Raw genomic sequence first — 22768 nt, forward strand, 5'->3', positions numbered from 1 at the left:
TTATGAAACAGAAACAGACTCACAGACATAGAGAACAGACTTGTGGTTGCCAAGGGGGAGGGGGATGGGGGAGGGATGGAGTGGGAGGTTGGTGTTGGCAGATGTAAGCTATTATATAGAGAATGAATAAACAACAAGGTCCTACTGTAGAGCACAGGGAACCATATTCAATATCGTGTGATAAACCATAATGGAAAAGAATATGAAAAATAATATATATGTATAACAATCACTTTGCTGCACAGCAGAAATTAACACAACATTGTAACTCAACTATACTTGAGTAAAATAAATTAAAACAAAACAAAAAACCCTGTGGATGATCCTGATGCTGGCTAAAGTGTGGGAACCAGCGGTCTCAGAGGCGAGCATAAGGGTTCCAAGCAGAGCCTGCTTCGCTGGGGAGCAGTGTCAGGGCTGGGCTGCAATTACGGGAAGCAGTGCTGAGTCCCAGGGCAAGAAGCTGCTTCAGCAAAGTAAGTCTCCACAGGGTATAGGCTGGCCCTGGGCATGAAGACACCGCTCGGACAGAACTCACAGAATCCAGTAGAGCCTGACAACACACGCACCTTCTCAGAGGACACGAGGACAGGACGCGCTGAACTGCTTGCTTCTATCTCCCTCGTTTCAAATGTCCAAGCTTTTAAAAGCTCACTCATCTCCACCCACAGTTCCTAACAGAAGACAAAAGCTCAAAAGATGATTTTGGAATGAATGAGGAAGGGAGTGAGGGAGCGAGAGAAAATAAGTAAAGGAGAAGTTAAAAGCGGAGCATGTGTATTGAATGAACCCATGTATGTGAACTGTCCAGAATGGGCAGATTCACGGAGACAGATAGTAGACTAGACCTGCTGGGGGCGGGTGGAGGGCATGGGGAGGATACGAACGGGCATGAGGTTTCGGGGGGGGGGGATCAAATGTTCTGGAATTATATAGTGGTAACGGCTGCACAACCCCGTGAATATACTAAAACGACTGAATTGTACACTTTTAAAGGGTGAATTTTATGGTATGCGAATCATACCTCAATAAAAATAATTACATTTTTTAAAAAAGCCAAATGTGTGAATATCAAACAAAGCGTTTTGGAAGAAACATTTCACAAGCTAAAATCTATTCTGGGAAGACATCAGGAGTTTCATACAATGAAACTTAAGGAGACAAAACTGAAGACACAAGCCGAGAGCACAGCAGTTGGACTGCCCCACCTCCCATACACAGGAGTCACTGCACCCAGACACCAGCTGCGACCAGGCTCCTGGCAGGTTTGCAGCAAGTGCCCCAGATGCATTATTGTTCCCAAGTTCATGTTTACAAAAATGGTTATCCTAGGGGACATCCCTGGTGGTCCAGTGGTTGGGACTCCGCCTTCCAGTGCAGGGGCTGTGGGTTCGATCCCTGGTCGGGGAGCTGGGATCCCCCCATGCCTCGGGGCCAGAAAGCCAAGGCATAGGACAGAGGCAACACTGTAACAAATTCAACAAAAAGATTTTAAAAATGGTCCACATCAAAAAAAAAAAAATCTTTAAAAAAAAAATGGTTATCCTACCAGCAGCACAGAAAAGAGCACAGGACCAAAGATGCTGTCAGGAGAAGTGGTTACAGGACCTCCCCCCCAACTCAGGCTCCTTGTATGGAAACGGGAGAAAATAATCACTGTCAAACCCCTCCCCCAGGAGCTGTGTGCAGATCCATGGAGTAGCTCTTGGGGAAATGCTTTGTTAATTCTAAAATGTAAGCAATCCAAGTTGTTCAAGGGAGAAGGAGAGACAGCGTGAAAAGGAGCCGGGCTAAGGTGGGTCTGCGCTCCCGCTCGGCTCTCTTGGTTCCAGGACTGGTCGGGGAGGAGGAGGAGGGAGGTCTCCGGGGTCCATCCCACTCCCTCCAAACCTGGAGGCTGCAAGCAGGGCCCCAGCGAAGGCAGCAGCCTGGCCCAGGGCGGAGCTACCCGCGAGCTGGGCCTTTCTGGGATGCAGCTCCTTTTATGAGCCTCCTTGTTATTACCACCTATTTCTTTTTATGCCACTGCCAAAAATACCACCATTAATCTTTCACACTCCCTGAAGGCAAAACACGGGTAATTGGATTTATCCGGTTTTAGAATTTGTTCGGTTCCGTTACAAAATAAATAAATAACCGACCTCGAGAGAAAGGGGAGCCTCGCGTGGCCCATCCTCATTAATCTCTGCCATCTCCTCCCAGCACCCTTCCCTCCTGTCCTCCAGCTGGGCTCCGGGTCCAGCCTGGCTTGATTTAAGAAGTTACTGCTCTGACCCCTTCAGCTCCAGAAGCTTCCCGCTCTGCATTGTTTTCCCGGAGGTTTTCTTCTCACCGTGACTTGGTTCTCTCTCTCCATCACTCTTTCCTTTCCCCCATCTCCTTCCACCGAGGCTGTTTTCCTTCCGGACTCTCGTGTGTGGAGCTGTTTAAACTTCCTTTGTTTGACTCTTCCTGTTTCTCAGCCTCACACTCCTTTTGGCTTTTGTTTTTTAAGCAGGGACGGATTCAGACATCATGAGTGTTCATATAAAGTCAGCTCCTTTCAAGGTGCTTTCCTTCTTATCAGGCTGGACGACCACAGTGAGCAAATCAGACACACACTGTCTGGTTTGACTCTTTAATCCACATGGGTTAACTTCTGTGGAAAGCACCTGGGGGACCTGCTCAGGCCACACCTACTATTCTCTGAGAATTCTGACCACTCCACCTCCACCATCCCCCCAGCCACATCAGGAAGCCATGTTTATTCCATGGGTACTGTGTACATTACTATTTGTCAACCCAACAGCAACTGCCCACCAGGACCTTGCTAATGGAGCCTGCCTCCCACTAGAGGGGCTAGAAAAGCCAGAAACCCACTTTCTAAGCCCACTCTTCCATCCAGAGACTGGGCATATAATGCGATCCTGGACAATACACAACAGGGAAATCGTTGGAAGAGAGCTTCTGGAAAATATTTTCAAAAGAGACACCCACCAGCCCTTAATGACTACTTTTCGACTTTGTTGTATGAGGATTTGATGTCTGGAGCTCCTGCAGCCATGACAGGTGATGATCTCAGCACTTTCATTGATGGAAACCAACCCTGAAACTGCATCCCTCTAGCACGCTCATTAAGTGAGACTATAAATGTTACCACTGTTTACATCACTTTTACTGTTGTGTTTTATTACTTGGAACTAAAAGCATCCTATCTGATACATGATCTTTCCTCCCAACCATGGCTTTATTGAACTAGGGGTAGACATTCAACCCAAGTGGGACACTCATATTTATCTCCTAGAAATAAATTTGGAAATGGGAAACAGCGATAGAAAAAATCTGTGGGAACTAGCTTGAGCTGAGAACCAGTGAGCTCAGAAGACCCAGGATGGCTCTTATACCCTGTGGAAACAGAGGGAGCTGATTGGTGAAAAGACAAAGAAAGCAGACGTGCTGGAAAGGTTCCTACTTTTAGAACAAAAGACCATGTGGCCACATGGAAAGAGGCAGATGACAGAGTGGATGCCTAGTTCCCCTCCTTACAGAAGCCAACCTCTCCACTCCTCTCGGGTTCCATGGTCCTTATAACACAGCCTACTTCTTTGTTCAATAGTTTGAGTGGGTTTTTATAAGTCTTAACGACAACAACCAAAAAATCTAAGGCAAAAAATTAGGTTGTATTCAGAATTAGAGATACAGAGATGAATGAAATATTTTCACTGCCTCCTTGAATGGAGATCCACGTAAACCCTATTAGGGAACTTGACAGACTGTGCTACAGTTAGTGATGTAGCAGTGATGGGAGTAGGGAGAGGGCCAGTTTACTCCCTCTGCATGTTTTGCAGGAAACATGTGCAAAAATCAGATACAATATTTCCAAAGAATGGGGCAAAGAACTAGTTTTGGTTGCATGAGAATGAGATTCTTAAGTATATGTCTCAGCATTCTTAACTCTGTATGTCTGTGGCTGGGAACAGGAATCTGTATTCTAAACAATCTTCCTGGCTAACTATGATCCCCAGCCAGGTTTGCCAAGCTTAGAAATTATTACGATAAATGGGACCAAGGAAAACTGGGAAAGATTGATAGAGGAAGTAACATTTGAGTGGGGCCTGGAAGATACATAAGACCTGCCATGTGTACAAAGAGGCTGGAAAAGAACTTCTCAGGAGGAGAAAGAGCAAATTGCAAATCACTATACAAATAAAAGTTGCTTGTGTTCATTATTACTGTCACCTTTGCTATGATCACAGATATATAAATGTCTGATTGCATCTACACTCAGGAAGGAGATGAGGACAGAGAGATAGATGCAATCTACCTGCCTCCTGTCAAGCAGAATTTATTAACATGCTCTGTTTGTAGAGTGTCACAGGAGGTACTTGAGACAATTAAATTGAAATCCTATTCCTGCTCTCAAGGAACTAACATCCAATTGAAAATAAGTGTGTGTGTGAGAGAGAGAGAGGGAGAGAGAGAGTGCAATAGTGAACAAATCAACTGCGTACCAAAGAGTCAGCTATACCTGTAAAGACTGGTGGCTGGAGTAACTATTTCATTCCACTGTCTTCTTGCTTGCATGATATCTGAAGTCTGTATAATTCTTATCCTCGTTCCTCTCTCCCAACCCACCCCAGCTTCTTTCAATGATCTTTGCCTTTGGATTTCCTCATTTGAATATCACATGCCTAGGTGTAGTCATTCGGGTATTTATCCTTCTTGGGAATCTGTGAGCCTTCTGGATCTGTGGTTTGGTGCCTGACAATGTTGAGAATTTCTGTCATTATTGTTTCAATTGTTTTTTTTTTCTTCCTTTCTCTCTTTTCCTTCTGGTAATTCCCATTACATGTGCATTATACCTTTATAATTTTCCCATAGTTCTTGAATATTCTGTTCTTCTCTTTTCCCAGCCTTTTTCTCTTTGCCTTTTCAGTTTGGGAAGTTTGCATTGACATATCAAGCTCACTGATTCTCTTCTCAGCTGTGTCCACTCTACTAATGAACACATCAAAGTCATTCTTCATTTCTGTAACAATTTTTGTAGCATTTCTTTTTGTATTTTCTCTTAGAATTTCCATTTCTACGCTTACATTACCCATCTGTTCTGGCATGTTGTCCCTTTTATCCATTAAAGCTCTTAGCATATGAATCATAGTTATTTTAAATTTCTGGTCTGATAATTCCAGATTCCTGCCATATCTGAGTCTGATTCTGATTCTCAGTTTCTCTTCAAACTGTGTTTCATGCCTTTCAGCTAAAGGAGGCTGGAGCTGGGCATTTCACTTGCCCCAGTAGTTCAGGCTCCAGCAAAATCCACCATGGTTTGACTCTGGTGAAATACTTTCCTTGAGGGCAGCCTTCTGTTAAACAGAGGAGAATGCTCTGGTATATCTTAGAATGGTTACCTCCTCCTGACAGTTCTCATATTTTCACCCTGAGAATCTGCTAGGGCTACTGGACGTGAAACACAGAAGCGTGAGCCACCCAGCCCCCAAGGCTCAGCCATCTGGACTTATTTATCAAGTTAGTCCACACTCCATCTCTAGGGATCAATTTCCATTTAAATGTTGCCAGCAGAGTCTGATGATGGCTGTGGTTTGTGCTCACAATAAACTGTGATTCTTTGTATTCACCTGCCTCCAGTTTTCAGGCTGGTGGTTTAGCTTGTGGTCTCAATTCTCTGATGGATGGAAGAAGCACTGTTGATTTTCAGTTTGTTCAGCTTTTCTTCTGGGAGGAGACTGATATTCCAAGCTCCTTATGTGTTGGACCAGAAACCTGAATCTCAATCCATGACTCTCTTGTCCTTTACCCCCATTCTCTTGCTTTCTCTGCTGCAGCCCCTCCTTACTGTTCCTGGGATGTGTCAAGCACATGCTTGCCCTCTGCCCTCACCGTTCCCTTTCCCTGGAACTCTTCCCCCAGACATTTGCCTGGATCACTCCTGCACTTTGTAATCAGTTTTCTTCTCAAATGCCACTTCATCATACAAGCAGTTCTCAACCACAGTAAGGAGAAACAGAGCCACCTGTCTGTCTGGATTCATTTATTTATCATTCTTCAAAGCACACATGATGATATAACGTTATATCCTATCTTAACATGCTTATCATGTTTGATATTTGTCTTTCTGCCTTGAAATGTAAGCTCTACGATGTCAGAGGCTTGGTCTCTTTTGCTCACCACTGTAAACCTGCTTCTATATCACTCCCGGGAAAATAGCACATGGCATATATAGTGTCCAATAAACAGTTGTTTAATAAAGGGATGGATAAACACATCAATCACCCATGGTCTGAGGGAAGATATATAACTGGCTAATGTAAAAAAAAAAAATTAAAAAATGCAAAGATGCTGAATGTTAATTAATCCCCACAGAAATGCAAATTAAAATTTCACAATATACACTACTTCATATACACTAAAATGGCAAAAAACAAAAACAAAAACAAAACAAAAAACTAAAAAGACCTACAAAGACAAATGTTGGGACTGTGGAGCAGCTGGAGCTCTGAGACATCATTGGTAGGGATGTAAATTGGTATGATAATGCTGGAAAATGGTCTGGCTGTTTCATTAAAGTTAAACCTACACATATCATGTGACTCAATAGTTCTATTCCTAGGTATTTCCTAAAAAAATGAAAATACATTTCCTTATTAAGACTTATACTCAAATATTCATTAAACGAGAAACTATCTTAATATCCATCAACAAATAAATGGGAAAAGAAACTGTGGTATATCCATAAAATGGAATACTACAGAGCAATCAAAAGGAATTAACTACAAGAAATGACATGCATATATCTCAAATACATTATCCTGAAGAAAAAAAAGTCATATATAAAGAAGTACTCTGCAATAAGGTATTATTCCATTTATATGAAATTACAGAACAAACAAAACTAATCTATGGTGTCAGAAAGGAGACAGATGTCTGCCTAGGGCTGGAGGCTTGACTTCAAGAGGGCACAGCAGAAATGTCAGCAAGATGACAGCCTAGGAAGCTCAAAGCCTTTGTTTACCCACAGAAACACTTAACAAACAACTAGAAACTGAAAATAATAACTTTACAGGGGCTCTGTAAATCAATCAAAGATCACAGAACCTGAGCAAATGCCCAATCCAAAAGAAAAAAAAGCATCATTTAAAATGACAATAAATTTCATGGTATTTTTACTCCACCCACCTGCAGCGCAGTACAGTTTGGGGCAGCAGTAGCCTGGACCTCTATTGAAACCAGACACAAAATCAACAGAAGGAAGAAAATAATAAAGATTAGAGCAGAGATCAATGATATTGAAAATAGAAAAATATAAAATCAACAAAAGCAAAAGTTAGTGTTTAGAACAAATTAATAAAATTAACAAACCTTTAGCTAGGTTTACTAAGAACAAAAGAAAAAGAAAAAAGAAAGAAGACTCAAAATAAAAATGAAAGAAGGGACCTACAGAAATTGAAAAGATTATAAGAGAGTACTATGAACAATAGTATGTAAGTAAATTGGATAATCAAGGTAAAAGAGATAAATTCCTAGAAAAACACAACCTATTTAAACTAAATCATGAAGAAACAGCAAATCTGAAACAGATATATAACTAGTAAGGAGATTGAATCAGTAATCAAAAATCTTCCAACAATGAAAAGCCCAAGAGCAGCTGGCTTCACTAATGAATTCTACCAAGCATTTAAAGAATTAACAACAGTCATCCTCAAACCCTTTCAAAAAAATTGGAGAGCTGGGAACACTTCTAAACTCATTCTATGAAGCCAGCATTATCCTAATACCAAAGCCAGAGAAAGACACCACAAGAAAGGAAACTACACACAATATCCCTTAGGATCATTGAGGCAACAACCCTCAAGGATATACAGTTGACTCTTGAGCAACAGGGGGTTAAGGGTGCTGACCCTCTGTGAAGCTGAAAATCTGCATATAATTTATAGTCAGCCCTCCACATGTAAGGTTTGATTCCTCTGTACCTGTGGTTTTGCATCTGTGGATTCAACCACCCACAAAAAATCATGTCGTAACTGTAGCATTTACTATTAAAAAAAATCCACATATAAGTAGACTTGTGCATTCAAACCTGTGTTGTTTAAGGGTCAATTGTACTAACAAACTGAATTCAACGCGATATTAAAAGATTATATAGCATAAACAAGTGGAATGTATTACTGGAATACAAGGATGGTTGAATACATAAAAATCAATCAATGAATATACCATATTAGCAGGATGAAATTTTTTTAAAAAATTTGTTAATTGATGGAGAAAAAGCATTTGACAAAATTCAACACCCTTTTGTGATTAAAAACTCAATAAACTAGGAATAGAAGCAAACTACATCACTGTAATAAAGGCCATATATGAAATACCCGTATCTAATATCATACTCAATGTTGAAAAACTAAATATTTCTTTCTAATGTCAGGAACAAGGCAAGGATGCCTGCTTTCATCACTTCTATTTATACAGTACTAGAAGTCCTAGCCAGGGTAATTAGGCAAAAAAAACATCTAAAAGGTATCCAAATTGGAAAGGAAGAAGTAAAATCATCTCTGTTTGCATATGACATAATCTTAAATTCAAGAAATCCTAAAGATTCCACAAGAAATTGTTAGAACTAATAAATGAATTCAGCAAAATTATAGAATAAAAAATCAACACATAAAAATCAGTTGTATTTCTATGCACTGGCAATGAACAATCCAAAAAGGAAATTAAGAGGCAATTCAATTTGTAATAACATTAAAAATACTAGGAATAAACTTAAACAAGGTGAAAGACTTGTACACTGGAAACTACAAAATGTTTCTGAAAGAAATTAAAGACAAAAATTAATGGAAAGACATGCCATGTTGATGGACTGAAAGACTTAACATTATTAAGCTGTCAATATTACTTTAAGCTATCTACACCTTCAGTGCAATCCTTATTAACACTGCAGTGATTTTTTTTGCAGAAATAGAAAAATTCATCCTAAAATGCATATGAAATCTCAAGGGATCCCAAATAGCTAAAACAATCTTGAAAAATAAAAAGTCTCACACTCCTGATTTCAAAACCTACTATAAAGCTGCAATAATCAAAACAGTATGGTCCTGGCATAAAGACAGACATAGACCAATGGAATAGAATAGAAATCACAGAAATAAACCAGGTATATATGTTCAAAAGAATTTCAAAAGGAGTGAGAAGCCCAATGAGGAAAAGATAATCTTTTCAACAAACGGTGCTGGGAAAACTGCATATCCACATGCTATAAAATTAACTTGGACTCTTTCCTTACACCATATACAAAAACTAACTCAAAAAGGAACAAAGGGGCCTCCCTGGTGGCGCAGTGGTTGAGAATCTGCCTGCTAATGCAGGGGACACGGGTTCGAGCCCTGGTCTGGGAAGATCCCACATGCCGCGGAGCAACTAGGCCTGTGAGCCACAACTACTGAGTCTGCGCGTCTGGAGCCTGTGCTCTGCAACGAGAGAGGCCACAATAGTGAGAGGCCCACGCACCGCGATGAAGAGTGGCCCCCACTTGCCACAGCTAGAGAAAGCCCTAGCACAGAAACGAAGACCCAACATAGCAATCAATCAATCAATCAATAAACCTCAAAAGAAAAAAAAAAAAAGGAACAAAGATCTAAATGTAAGGGTTAAAACATAAAACTCTTCAAAGAAAAAATAGGGGAAAAGCTATCATATCTAATAAAATATTAATATTCAGAATATATCAAGAATTCTTATAACTCAACAACAACAACACAAAAGACTAACAACCTGATTAAATATGGACAATCAATTGAATAGACATTTCTCTAAAGAACATACATAAACGGGCATTAAAGCACATCACTAATCATTAGGAAAATGCAAATCAAAACCACAATGAGATAAAACACTTCACATCCATTAATATGGCTATTATAAAAAAAATTGAAAATAACAAGTGTTGGCAAGGATGTAGAAAAATTGGAACCTTTATGCATTGCTGAAGGGGATGTAAAATGGTGCAGCCACTATGGAAAATGGTATGGTGGTTCCTCAAAATTATACAGAATTACCACATGATCCATTTCTAGGTATATAAAATTCCATTTCTGGGAATATACCAAAAGAATTGAAAGCAGGGACTTGAACGGATATTTGTACATCCATGTTCATAGCAGCATTATTCATAGTAGCAACCCAAGCGTCCATTGACAAATAAATGAATAAATGGTGGTATAAACTTACAGTGGAATATGTTTCAGCCTTAAGAAGGAAGGAAATCCTGACACGTGCTACACTGATGAACCTTGAAGACATTAAGCTAAGTGAAATAGGGCAGCCATGAAAGGACAAATACTGTATGATCCCACGTATATGAGGTCTCTAGTGCAGTCAAATTCATAGAGACAGAAAGTAGAATGGTGGCTGCCAGAGGCAATGGGGAGGGGGAGAATGGGGTGTTGGCGTTTAATGGGAACAGAGTTTCAGTTTAGAAAAATGAAAAAGGGTCTGGAGACGGACGGCTGCTGCACGTAATGTGAATGTATTTAATGGCACAGAACTGTATACTTAAAAGTGGTTAAAATGGTAAATTTCATGTCATGCACATTTGACCACAAAAAAAGAGAGGGCAGAGAGGAACTCTTTGAGGGTGATAAAAAATATTATATACCTTTTAGAGTGGTGGTTACATGGTTGAATGTGAATGCCCAAGTCTGTCTAAGTAGACACAGAATATAGTGCATTCTATGTAAATTCCCTCCTCCCCTCCTCCCTCTTCTCCCTCTCTCTCCTTTCTCCCCCACTTCCTGATCTATGGGCCCTTTATTCTGCTAATATATTCACTAGATGTGAGTGTTTAAAGAGGAGACTCTGGGATTAATTCAACTTTATAATTTCCACGCCACTTAGAACAGGGCTTGGCATAGAGAAGTCAATAAAAGCTGGTTGTTTAAATTGTGAATTCAGTAACTTACATTTTTTTAAAACATTCATGCTAATGTTTATCATGAACTTGCTACATCGGACTTTAAGCTCTTACAAACTTGATGCCATGTATTCCTCCCCAACAACCCAGCGAAGTGAGCATATAGCGTCCCAACCCTTTTTTTTTAAATCAGGAAATTGAGACTTAGAGAAACTTGGTCACTTGTCTGACCACATTCAGCCAGTAAGTACCAGAGCTGGGATTTGAACAGACTCTTCTTGACTGCAAAGTCTGTGTCTTAACCCCTTGACAGGGGTTATACTTCATCCTACATTTCACTAAGCATCCATTGAATAGCCAATTGTAAACTAAGCATATAATCAAGAGGATCCTGTAAACTGTTCCCACCGCACACGTACAGCATGATACATGCTTCCAAGATGTATTCAAGGACCTCACAGTGAGGGCTCATCACAGAAACCACCACATTTCACATGGCCAAGGAAATGAGTCCACAAATCCCTTCATCCTGAGATGCCCTCTGCAATTTTAGAAGACTGCTCTCATTGATTTGTTTCCATTCCCTAGAGTTTGCAGATGTACTTCCAGAATATGCCATCCTCTATTTTGTAACCTTAATAAAAAGGGAGGAGTCTGGTATACCTCCCTTGTAACTGCTCAGCATCTCCTGACAGTGGCCTTAAGAATAGTGTGAAATTCACAAATACTGCAATTATAATAAGCAGGAGGAGACAGGACAAGTTAAATACCAACTATCTGGGGAGAGATCATTATCTCAACTAGGACTCAAATGCTAGAATCTCTGGCTGTAATGACTTCCCAATTGCTTAAAAATGGATATTCTTAAAAATGAGATTATCTTCATTAGAAAAAGCAGGGGTGTGTGTGCGTGTGTATGTGTGTGTTTGTGTGTGTGAGAGAGAAAGAGGGGGACACACAGAGAGATAGAGATAAAGGACACACATCCATCTTTTCAACAAACTTGGAGCGCCCACCACGTGTTAGGTGTTATACTGGACGCTGGGACACAAAGATGGAGAGAGGGTATTAATACATTTAACAAAAGGCACGGAAGCAGTACAAACAGCAGCAGGGAGAGGGGTATTTTTAGGGATGGCCTAGAAAGCGCAGGACAGCACAAGTATGAATCCCATTATTCCCTCCTCCTACACAGGTGCCTTACGGTCACGCATGTGAACGTGAGCATGGCCTCTCCAATAACACACCTGACTGACACATTTCCTTGTGAAACACATGCTGGCTTTTTTTTTTTAATCCATCACGGTGAGTTCCAAACAGCAAGCAAGAATCCCTACGCTGTGATGGCATCAGTTGTAACCAATCCCAGTCAAGGTGGATGATATCTGATAGGGCAACCCATATACCTAATGACGAAGAATAAATGGTTTACCAGCAGAAGAGCAAGTGTGACTTGGTTGAGCCCTCACCTGCCGCCTGCACATGAGGTGGTCTCCTAAAGGGACACTCTGGTGGGCAGGCAAAGAGTAAGCTCTGGGAAGTCCCTGAACCCGGAGGCCGAGAGGAGTGGGGTAAAGCGTGGAGCTGGGTTCTTGGAGGAGAGGCTCTTACAGAACAAGGTGGGACTCCTGATCACCCAGGGCCTGGGGTAGGGGCAACACAGAGGAGCAGGACATGGACCAGGGCTCAGTGACAAGAAGGGGGTCTCCAGCTGCAGGGAAGGTGGGAACCAAGGGTCAGAAAGAGCCCAGTTCCAGCAGCAAGAGAGAACCTGAGCCCTAAACTGCTTGTGCCTTGCCTTAGGATGGACGCTGCAAGCCTGTGCGTGTGTGGTCCCGTGATCCAGACAGTCAGGGGTGGAGACACTTGCACAGCAAAGCCTGGCGGGTGGGACACGGCCACTTCCTTCCCCCTCTCCTTCCTCTACCTTGGAGTCAGGAACGCCACCTTAGGCTACTTTGTCCTCACCTGTGCAGAGCCTTTGTCTTCCTTCAACTCTTCCTGATGCCTTGGGAAAGTCTCTCCTCTTTTCTTTCCATTTTTGTCTTTCGTTTCCTTGATATGCCTTCCTTGCTTTATTAATACTTATTAAACTATCCCGAATCATTAGCGAGGAGGCAAATGAACACTTGAATCAAATAAAAGGGAAGCTCTGCATCTTAAAATTAAATTTGGCAACAACAGAAACAATAATACAAACTCCAAAACTTTTGAAAGTACTCAGAAATGTCTTTGGGAAAATGTTTCCATATTATCTTCCTGTAATTATGCCTACTTTTCTTTAGCACCGGCATTCACGATAAACAGAAAATTATAGTATTCGTTTTTTTTCCCCTCTTTTGCGTAATTACTTCTACAACAACATTGTTTTCTATTATTCTTCATTGCTGGTCTATAGCATTTTGGGTAATTATGAGTTAAATTATCTTCTGTAGGCTAGCCAGAAAACTTAACAACCACTTAACACATGCTGTATTTCTATTATGCAATGGAAACTTGATTAATCGAGATGCCATAAATCTTCAGACCCAGTGGAAATGTTTAACATTCAAAACTAAGTTTTAAACATTGTATTGATCAGCACTCTTACAGAAGCCAGGTCAAGTCCTTCAGCATATCTTTGATTTAAGCAAAATGTACCATCTCCAGGGAAGAGGAAGCCACAAGGGGTCAGGCAGCTTCCTGTAGAGTATGAGTCAACCGCAAGGTGAGCAAGGGGGTCTGTGCCCGCTGTTGCCACACGCTTGACAGTTTAAACTAAAATATGAGCATAAAGATGGGGAGAGGGGATTACGAAACGACTTGCATTTTAGGATTTAAAAACATATGGCTTCTCATCTTTCCATCCTTCCACGCGGATCACTCGATTCCTCACAGTTCTCGGAGAAACGTTCTGGCACTGGTGTCCTTGTCATCATTTACCTGCTGGCTTTGTCTTGTCTGCAGGGTCCTTGGAGATACTGCACGTGCTGTGAGAGGTCACGTACACACCCGGAGGGCGCAGCATTTAGGACAGGGTCAAAGCTAGGGGCACTATGATCTTCCGACAGCACACACGGTGGGCGGGACCCTCCTGAGGCTTCACCTTGTTCGAGGTTCGCAGGTGCATGATTTCCGGCCCCAGGAGACAGAGCAGCATTTGCTGGCATGCAGGTGAGGGGAGTGAAGCACTGCTCAGGGCAGGACAGCAGACAGCTACAGCCCTCAACCCAATGCGGACTTCCTGACCTCTGCTCAAATACAGGTCCCAGGAACAGAGAAGGGGGCGTTTGTTTTTTCTGCTTGCAGCTCATGGAAACTTTCTCTGTTCTCTCTATCTGGGAGGGGGTACTATAAAACTCAGAAGAAGAAAAACAGGCATTCTAAAAACAAATGCAGACTCTGACACATAATGACCGTGTGACCAAAAGGCAAGCGTCTTAACTTTCTAAACCTCATTCTCCTAGTCTATAAATTGGGGATCAAACAGGAACAAGATTCGCCACCCCACAATGTTTCTGGCATGTGGATTATGTCAAGTTGAAAACAGTCAACGCCCAAAAGAGTCAGGAAGAAACTGCCATTCTGCCAAACTGCCTGAAGAATCTATAGATAGAGGGCCTGTTACAGGGGAAACTCCCAGAGATCAGAGCCCATTCTGTGTCAATCTCTGCCTGGCCCAGCAAACATTTATTTACCAAACATTTGCTTTTCCGTCTCCACGTGAAGTGCCTTCCTCCACTTAGAAGTCCCAAACCTCTACCCCCAACACCCTCTTTTCTCTTCAGCTGAAGATGGTATTTAGGGTGAAGGATTTGGCCATTTTGTTGAGTTATTCAGTTCTCCTGGGTCTCTTCCATATATACATGTTATTAAACTTTTGTTTGATTTCATCCTGTTCATCTGTCTCATTTAAATTTAATTCTTAGACCAGCCAGAAGACCCTAGAAGGGTAGAAGAAAATGTCTTCCTCCTCCCTGACAGGATCATAATATTCTGAAAATTACTTGAAACAATAAGTAACTGTCCTGGCACCTGACACATAGTCAATCACGGATAATAGAGTTTGTGTTTAAACCTCCGCCCCAATCCCGCCGCCCCACGGATTTTACTGAAGGGTCTGTGGTGTGATCCTGTAGGGAAAGTGGTACCAGGCCCAAACAGCTCCTTTCTCTAACCTTCTCTACCAAGGAAATGGCACACAGACGGAGGCAGGGTAAGTGCTGAGCTGCAGAAACATCACAACTTCAGTTTTCACACCTTAAAAAGGATGCACCACGTGGTACCAGAAGTTCCAGGAAGGTGTCATTGCTGGGGGGCGGGGAGGGACGTAGCGGGCAGCCTCCCCCCACAGCCATGCCACCTTCCTCCCCAACTCATCTGGACCCAACATCAGCAAAAGCATCTTCCTGCAGGGAAAATAATAAATAAATGAATGAACCTGAAATAGTCTGGGGCTGTCTTGAGCAGATTGAAAAAAAAAAAAAAAAATCAAGAAAGGTTAACACTTAGTTCCTAACTTATCAGACAATGCACATTTCTGCCAGCCCTAAGCGTGTCACTCCATAATTCCCTCTTCTCACCTCAGGACCGTGAAGACGCTTCCCATTAATAATAACGTTAAAAGTCCTCCCTTGGGAAGGTCAGGTGGGACCGAGGTGGCCCCTCCTGTCCGCTGCATCTCACCGCTGGACCCCATCAGGTCTGGGACACACGCTGCTCAGCCCTGCTCATTCCAATCCCCCCCCCCACACACACGCCGCCAGAGGCAGCTGTACAGTGAGCACAGTAGGAAGATCAAGGGCGTGGTCCCTTTTTAGAATGACAGGACTAAACTCAACCCAAAGGCCAAATTTGCTTAAAGGCCAAAAAATGAACAAGAGGGCTTACATAAGAGCTGTTAAGCTGTCTAGAGCAGGGGTCCCCAACCCCCAGACCACAGACAGGTACCCGGTCCATGGCCCGTTAGGAACCGGGCCGCACGGCAGGAGGTGAGTGGCAGGCGAGCGAGGGAAGCTTCATCTGTATCTACAGCCGCTCCCCATCGCTTGCATTACTGCCTGAGCTCTGCCTCCCGTCAGCAGTATGTATGGCGAGTTGTATCATTATCTCATTATATATTACAATGTAATAATGATAGAAATAAAGTGCACAATACATGTAATGCGCTGGAATCATCCCGAAACCATCCCTCCCCCACCCCAGTCTGCGGAATAATTGTCTTCCACGAAACTGGTCCCAGTTGCCAAAAAGATTGGGGGCCGCTGGTCTAGAGCAATGCAGAAAGTCACTGAGCATGTATCCTGCCTGCTTTAAAACTCCTCCTCCATCCCTGGCTCTGGCACGTGGCGTGCGGCACGTGTGCCGGGGAGGCAAACCCATGCCTACCAATCAGTGACTTGACAGTGTCAGCCCAGCCAGTCAGGCCTGCTGACCCCCGCCGTTCCCAATGCGGGACACGCCCACCTCCCGGTCTGCCCCACTCCGTCCTTGCTCTGTGTCTCCTCTCGTCTACAGAAGGCAGGTCTCCGCAGGAACGCCCTCCCTTCCAAGTCCATTACTCTGCTGCTGCTAAGAAGCCTCTCTTGGCTCTGCCGCGCCACTCCTGCCCGCAGGGATGGTGAAACCTTCTGCATGGTTTCAGCTCAGATGCGGACCGCTGGCGGACCCAACTGTTCCCCGTGACAAGTGATTTCCGCAGAATTCAAGGCCCTCAGGCCTCCAAGGGCTCTAACCGACCACCTGCCTGAATGCCCGGCACCATATTTTGAAGACAATGAAACCCTGTAGCTGTAAGCACTTCATCACTGCAGAGGTAACTCCATTATAAGAGACTGAGCCCCTTTTTGATGGATTAGAGCGTTCAGCCAAGACTTATTATTGAATCCTCAGTAGGCATGACGATGTCTGTACCCAACGCCTAGGACGTGGCCGCTGACCCCCGACTCTCACAGCCCAGCCACGCCCACTCGTAGGTCACAAGTCCAGTGTGTACTCGTCAGAACAAAGATCTACAGCAGGGGTTACCGGGACTCAGATGAGGGTGAATCCTGACCAGAGCAGGAAGCGGGATGCTGAATGGAACTGGGAAAGGACCAAGAATTCTAAAGGTCCGTGCGGGGGCGGGGCGAGTGGGGACGAGAAAGGAAACTGGAAAGAATGGAGAGTATCACGGGTCGTCACTGGGGTTCTCTTTAGCTCCTGTAACAACCTGCACGTGTGTTTTGCTTTATAGCCAGCAGAATAATGCCATCCACTCCATCTCCCAGATGCCACAGACGGAGCAGATACTGTTTCCAAGTGTACACTAAGGAAGTGAAGTGCTCAACATCATGTAGCCAGTGAGGGATGGAGTAAGAATCAAACCCAGGTGAGTATCCAGGCCCCTGAGCCCCGTGTTCTTTCTCGGGCACTACGGCAGCCGTGAGTGGTAAGGTCCACGCACACATGTAGGGGACACGTAAGTGTGGGCAGGGCCACTGGAGACCAGCCTTGCTCAGATGCTCTGGGTCAGGAAAGGGCTCTGGGGCAGTGGTTCTTAGCATGAGAAATAGTGGAAGAGATCTTTAATATGCCCACACCTATGCCCAACTCCAGACATTTTGCTTTCATTGGTCTGGGATCCTGACTGTGGAACGTCTAAAAAGCATCTCAGGGAACTCCAGGGCAGCCCGGGTTAGCAGTGCAGCTGGAGGGGCCCCGCAAGGACTTGCACTTGGTTCGGTGTCCGTGTCTCCATCTTCCCAGGCCAAGAGCGAAGCCTTTGCACTAATGCAAGTCCGTATTCAGGTTAGGCAACTTAAATGCTGAAATGCGCATGCTGTGGCCTTGTTTGGAATAACCTGGCAGCTAGTCTGAATTTTCTAATTTACACAAAAAGGAAAGCTGCCGATGGTGAGTGCAAAAGACGAGAAAACACGCAGGCACATGACAGGACGCCGTCCCTGGGAGCCCGACCGCCCCAGGGGCTTTGGCAACATCCTGCTACTCAGCTTCTTCCTTGGCAGTAGTTAACCCTCAAATACTTGGTTCCAAAGGGATTAGCTCAGAATTCCAAATGAAAATGCAAGGGTATTTTAGAAGAGAGTTCCTAAGCATAATCCCAGATCAGCAAACCTGGATCGGCAAAACTGATTATCCTGCCATACTAAAAAAAATTAAAAGAAAAAAAAAAACCCACCCAGGTTGCTGGTGGAAACTTTTCCCATTTAGTGGAACAATTAGAGCAACAACTCTCACCTCCACCCTACCGCACCCCCCTCAGAATGCTCGTGGACACGCATGATGTGGTCCCACTGAGGAACCAAAGCCCATTTAGAGAAGATTGAGGTCCAGGAAGAAAACACATCTGGTGATCGTCGTGTAACTGAAATAGCCTAATAGACACCAGCTGACCACACTGAACATTCTGGGCTCCTTTCCTGACGTGGGCAATGATTCAGACACAGGACTTCTAGATACTTGTCATATCTAATCTAATGGAAAGGCACAGAACATTTTTAACCCAACAGCAGATAATTGTCATGAAATGATTCTGGCCAAGAGGGTCCATTTATAATAATGAATTCAAATCCGATTCATAGGAGCTATAATTCAGACACTGTGAATATCACCTTCATTTTCCATATCATCTCTCTTCCAAGAAGGCAAATAATTCCAGAGTCACGTAATTATTTTTACTTTTCAAGTAGCCCTGTGAAGTAGTTATGAGGAAGATAATATTGCCTCATTTACATAAAATGAGTTTCATCCACATTCAAAACTTCAGTGTTGTCTCTGGCACCTCACTTCCTAGCATCCCTCAATGCAATCAAAGACCTAGCACCACAAATCATGCCTCCAGGGAAGGAGATCATCCTTCTCTAAGCCGGGCAACGTCTCACTGTGAATTTCAAAGGAGGACCCAGCTTTCTCGATTCTTTTGCTTCTCCTAGTCGGTCTCTGGCCTCCTATGTGACTTCATTCAAGATTTAGAAACAGGCTTGGGATACCTGGATCCAGGGCAGCCACATTTGAAAAGACCTTCTGGGGCTGATGAGCCTGGGGATCATTCAGTTTTTTCATCGCCTTCTGAGCATTTGATGCATTCAGAACACTAAATTCCCAAACGCTGAGTGCCCAAAGGTATACCTTTCAGGAGACTAAAGAGTGGCCGCCGTTAAGGATTACAATTTTTAGAAGCAAAAAAACAACCCAAAATGATACATCTATCTGGGGTTGAGGTCATGGATTTCCAGAGACGGGAAGCAGCGGACGCCCCCTCTGAGTCCTGACAAACAAGGTTTTCATTGAGACGGGCACACAGCTGTGGAGCCAAGAAACCAAAGGAGCACGGAAAACAGAAGCGGAGAGATGGAGACCCCCAGAGATCTGCAGGAGCTATTTATGTTATTTTAAGAAACACTGTGATAGTAGTGAAGCCAGAACCTTAAAAATCAGGAAATAGTAAGCATTAAGTGATGAAAGCAAAGACAGAAAGATGAGAATGAACAGCGTGCAAAAATATATAAAATGGAGATATCCGATAAAAACAAAGGAAGACGTAATACAAGAGAAGAACATGAGAGGTAACAGAAAGAGGATAAAGAAGGATTAAAATGGGAACAATGCACTGAATTTCTCTATTTCAGGGCAAATTATACAGAAGTTGAGAGGCAAAATTAACATAAGACGTGCTTACTTTTTAAGAAATAAAGCATGCCATCAGGTAACAGATAACAGTTATACTCAAATACGTAAGACTTTTTTTTTTTTCTCCACAAAGCACAAAAAAGCAACTATTCAGCTTTCCCTTTTTTATTCCCATTCCCATTATGAAGCCCAGCTGCTAAACATTAGAACTGAAGATCATGAAAACAGGCCAGCAGCTAATAAAAAAAAGGCAGATCAAAGCTGGCCCTCTGCTGGTGGAACTATCTTATTGCATCCCAACAGCAGAAAGCTCCAGTTTTTAAGTTTCTGGTTTAACTTTCAGAGGCAAGAAGAGGACAGAGGATTCTGGAAAGTTCTGCACTGAGGCCTCATTCAATGCTGGGACTCTCTGTCCCTGGTAATAGTTTGGAGGATGAAGAGAGGTGCGTGGCAGCATCAAAATCCCTTCACACCTACCACCATTTCCCCACATTTCCTTAGTTAACACGCACTGTAGCCCCGCTGCTACTCCTCTCTTTGAGCAGACTGGCCCGCTGCACACGTGCCTCTCAGGGCATGGACCCCCAGGATTTCTCTAAGGCAAGGAAGTAGGCATGTTACACTCCCTCTAGTCTGGGACCGGCTGAGGGGTGCCCACATGGCCAGAGGGTTTCCCTCCTGCTGTCTAGAGAGGAGGTCTGTCTCCATCCTCTTTTTTCTCTCTCCTCCTGGGGCCCTCATGCACCAGCAGACAGAGTTCTAGGACTTGTCCTCGAGCTCAAAAGAAGACTCAACTGAGGACCATCCAAAGTGGCAAGAATTAACCCTAATGCCTGGGCTTAGGTAGGAAGAGCAGGAGGCCCTTCTTTCCTTCCCCGGGGAGAGGCTTGTCAAGATGGAGAGGGTTCAACCAAGGAAGTCAAGGGAAGAACAGGAAGGCAGCCCCACCCTCATGCATTCCTTGGAGAAGCCAGGCTTCTTGGTTGCAGAATCTGGGGCACGATGTTTTATTTCCACCGTAACCATCAAAGTCACAGACAGGGCAAATGCATTCACCCTGTGTACACTGTGAGCAGAGTTAAGCTGGGATGTCCCTGAATCGGTCTCCGAGGACCAGAACTGCCTCATTAAAGGGATAAAAGATGATATCTGCTGAGGTGGTGGAAAGTCGTGGCTGCATTTTTATTAAAGTCTCTGCTGCAGCAGGCCTGGTCCCCAGAGGTTCATATTCCAAAAAGCTCCACCCCTCTGCCTGGAGCACGTAAGTGATGCTCTGTAACTCATTAAGGTAAAACAAAAAGCTTTTCTATTGTGCTTTTCACATAGGAGTGTTGTTGCATAAAAGCTACATGTTTCCTCTCCCTGGCCTGAGCCTGCAAAGATAAAACTGCCCTCATAATTTATAATAGGGGCCCCCAGCGCACCACACGGGGCTGGCAAGGATGGCTGCCTCTTAAGCAAACTCACAAAGGGCCACGCGGCCCAGCAACAGCAATTCCAGAGCCTGAAATTTCAGGTATCGCTCTGACAGAGACCAGCCAGCCCGTTGGGCGGACTACCCTGCCTCATCACATACCTTCCGGGCTGTAAGACGGGCCGCCAGAGTACCAGTGATCTCGGGCTAAACCCCCAGTATATTTCAATGCCAGGGCTCTCATCCCGGGGCCAAGGCAAAAGTGAGTCTAGCCACGTCATGGCCTCGCAGATACATGGAGCCCCAAGCATGGACTCAGGGCTCACTCCTAAGATCCGGAACCAGAAAAGCCACAGCTAATGACAAAGCTGTCCAGGAGAATGGGTGCTAGCTGCCACAGAACGCCAAGTGGGCACCTCTTGGGCCTGCAAAAGGCCCTCTCCCACGCTCCAATCCCCCACGCAAGCCCCCGGTTCTCTCTCGCTCGCCCCTTCCCACGGACTCACATCCGAGGGGCTCAGGCCCCCGCCGAAGTACAGCTCCCTACCTGAGGGTGGCGCTCTCCCCCTGCCGGACCGTCACGTTGTCCATCGCTTTGGGGAAGGTGGCATCTCCGCTGCGCACGGGCACTCCTGTGGGTACAAGGAACAGCAGCCTGAGAGACACGACCACGAGGCACTTCCAGGGCAGGAACAGGTACCCACAGACCCCCATCCTCGACGGCCACAACTTCCCAGAACTCCGGCAGCCGCTCGGTCCTCGTCCCCCGCCCCGCACACCGGCGGGTCTCAGGCAGCCGCGTGGGGAGGGAGGAAGGGGCTGGAACCAGCCAGCAGCACAGAGGGGGAAGCAGAAGCGGAGTCCAGGCTCTCCCGACTCTAATGATTCTTCCTCAAATCCTGCCTCGGCTTTCCAGCCTGGCAGAACCAGATGCCCCCTCCTGCATCCAAAAAGAGCTTTCTCGACGCTCCCCTGGGGAGGAGGGAGGCGGCCGGGAAGGGAGAGGAAGGAGGAAGGTGCAGGGATGAAGGTCACGGATTGCTCTTTCTCTGCCTCTCTCCGAGATGCTACTTTAACATTCAGTTGGGCACGTCCTGCCGAGGTCTGGCATCAAAAGTTTATAACCCAAAGAAGCCAGGCAAGTGTCTCTGACATAAAGGAGATGTCATAAAAAGCTGCCGCTTCAAGGAGAGGAGAGAATGTTTTATTAGATCACACATATGTACGGTTGTATTTAGAAACCAGCCCGAGTCTCCAATCTGGAACGCAAAGGCGGTAAAAAGTTCCACCGCGGGGACCCGCCGCCGCCGCCGCCGAGCCCGAGGATCCTCCTGTGCGGTGGGTGCCTGGCGTCCTCGCCGCAGCCCGCGCGGCGACTGGCGGCCAGCCCGGCCCGCGGAGCGCCGGCGGCGCAGGCTCGGGGCCCACGGGGAGCTGGCGGACGCCGCGCCCGCCTCTCCGGGGACGCGGCGCGGGGCGCGGGGACGCGCGGACGCCACGCTCAGCGGCCGCCCCCGGCCTCCGCGCCGCCGGCCTCCCGGGAGCAGCCCCGACGCGCGCGGGCCCAGACCGCCGGGGTTGTCATGGCAGCAGCTCCATCGCTGACCGCCGCTCTCCGCGGGGCCGGCGCCGAGCGAGCGGGCGGACCGCGCGCCACGCGGCGGGCGCTGGGCGCGCACCGTAACCCGCGCCGCGCCGCCCACTCGCGCCGGGAGCCGCGCGGGTCGGGCCGCCACCTCCGCCGCTCCTCTCTCCCCCGACACCGCGCCTGCCCGGGAGCGCTGCGCCCCTCTCGGCGGCTTCCCTGCGTGCGGGCGGGAGGGGAGGGCACGAGAGCGAGC

General features: G+C 45.4%; 1 protein-coding gene across 3 annotated transcripts in view; it reads right to left on the reverse strand.

The window, feature by feature from the left end:
• LOC103020984 (opioid-binding protein/cell adhesion molecule) overlaps positions 1–22768 on the reverse strand; it is a 1085929-nt gene that overhangs the window by 490474 nt on the left and 572687 nt on the right. For all 3 annotated transcript variants that reach the window (XM_057553512.1, XM_057553511.1, XM_057553513.1), the window contains exon 2: positions 21475–21559. In XM_057553512.1, the coding sequence (XP_057409495.1) occupies positions 21475–21559 (85 nt within the window). The remainder of the gene's footprint in view (positions 1–21474; positions 21560–22768) is intronic.

This window comes from Balaenoptera acutorostrata, chromosome 9 (genome assembly GCF_949987535.1).
Source record: "Balaenoptera acutorostrata chromosome 9, mBalAcu1.1, whole genome shotgun sequence".
Classification (NCBI taxonomy): domain Eukaryota; kingdom Metazoa; phylum Chordata; class Mammalia; order Artiodactyla; family Balaenopteridae; genus Balaenoptera; species Balaenoptera acutorostrata.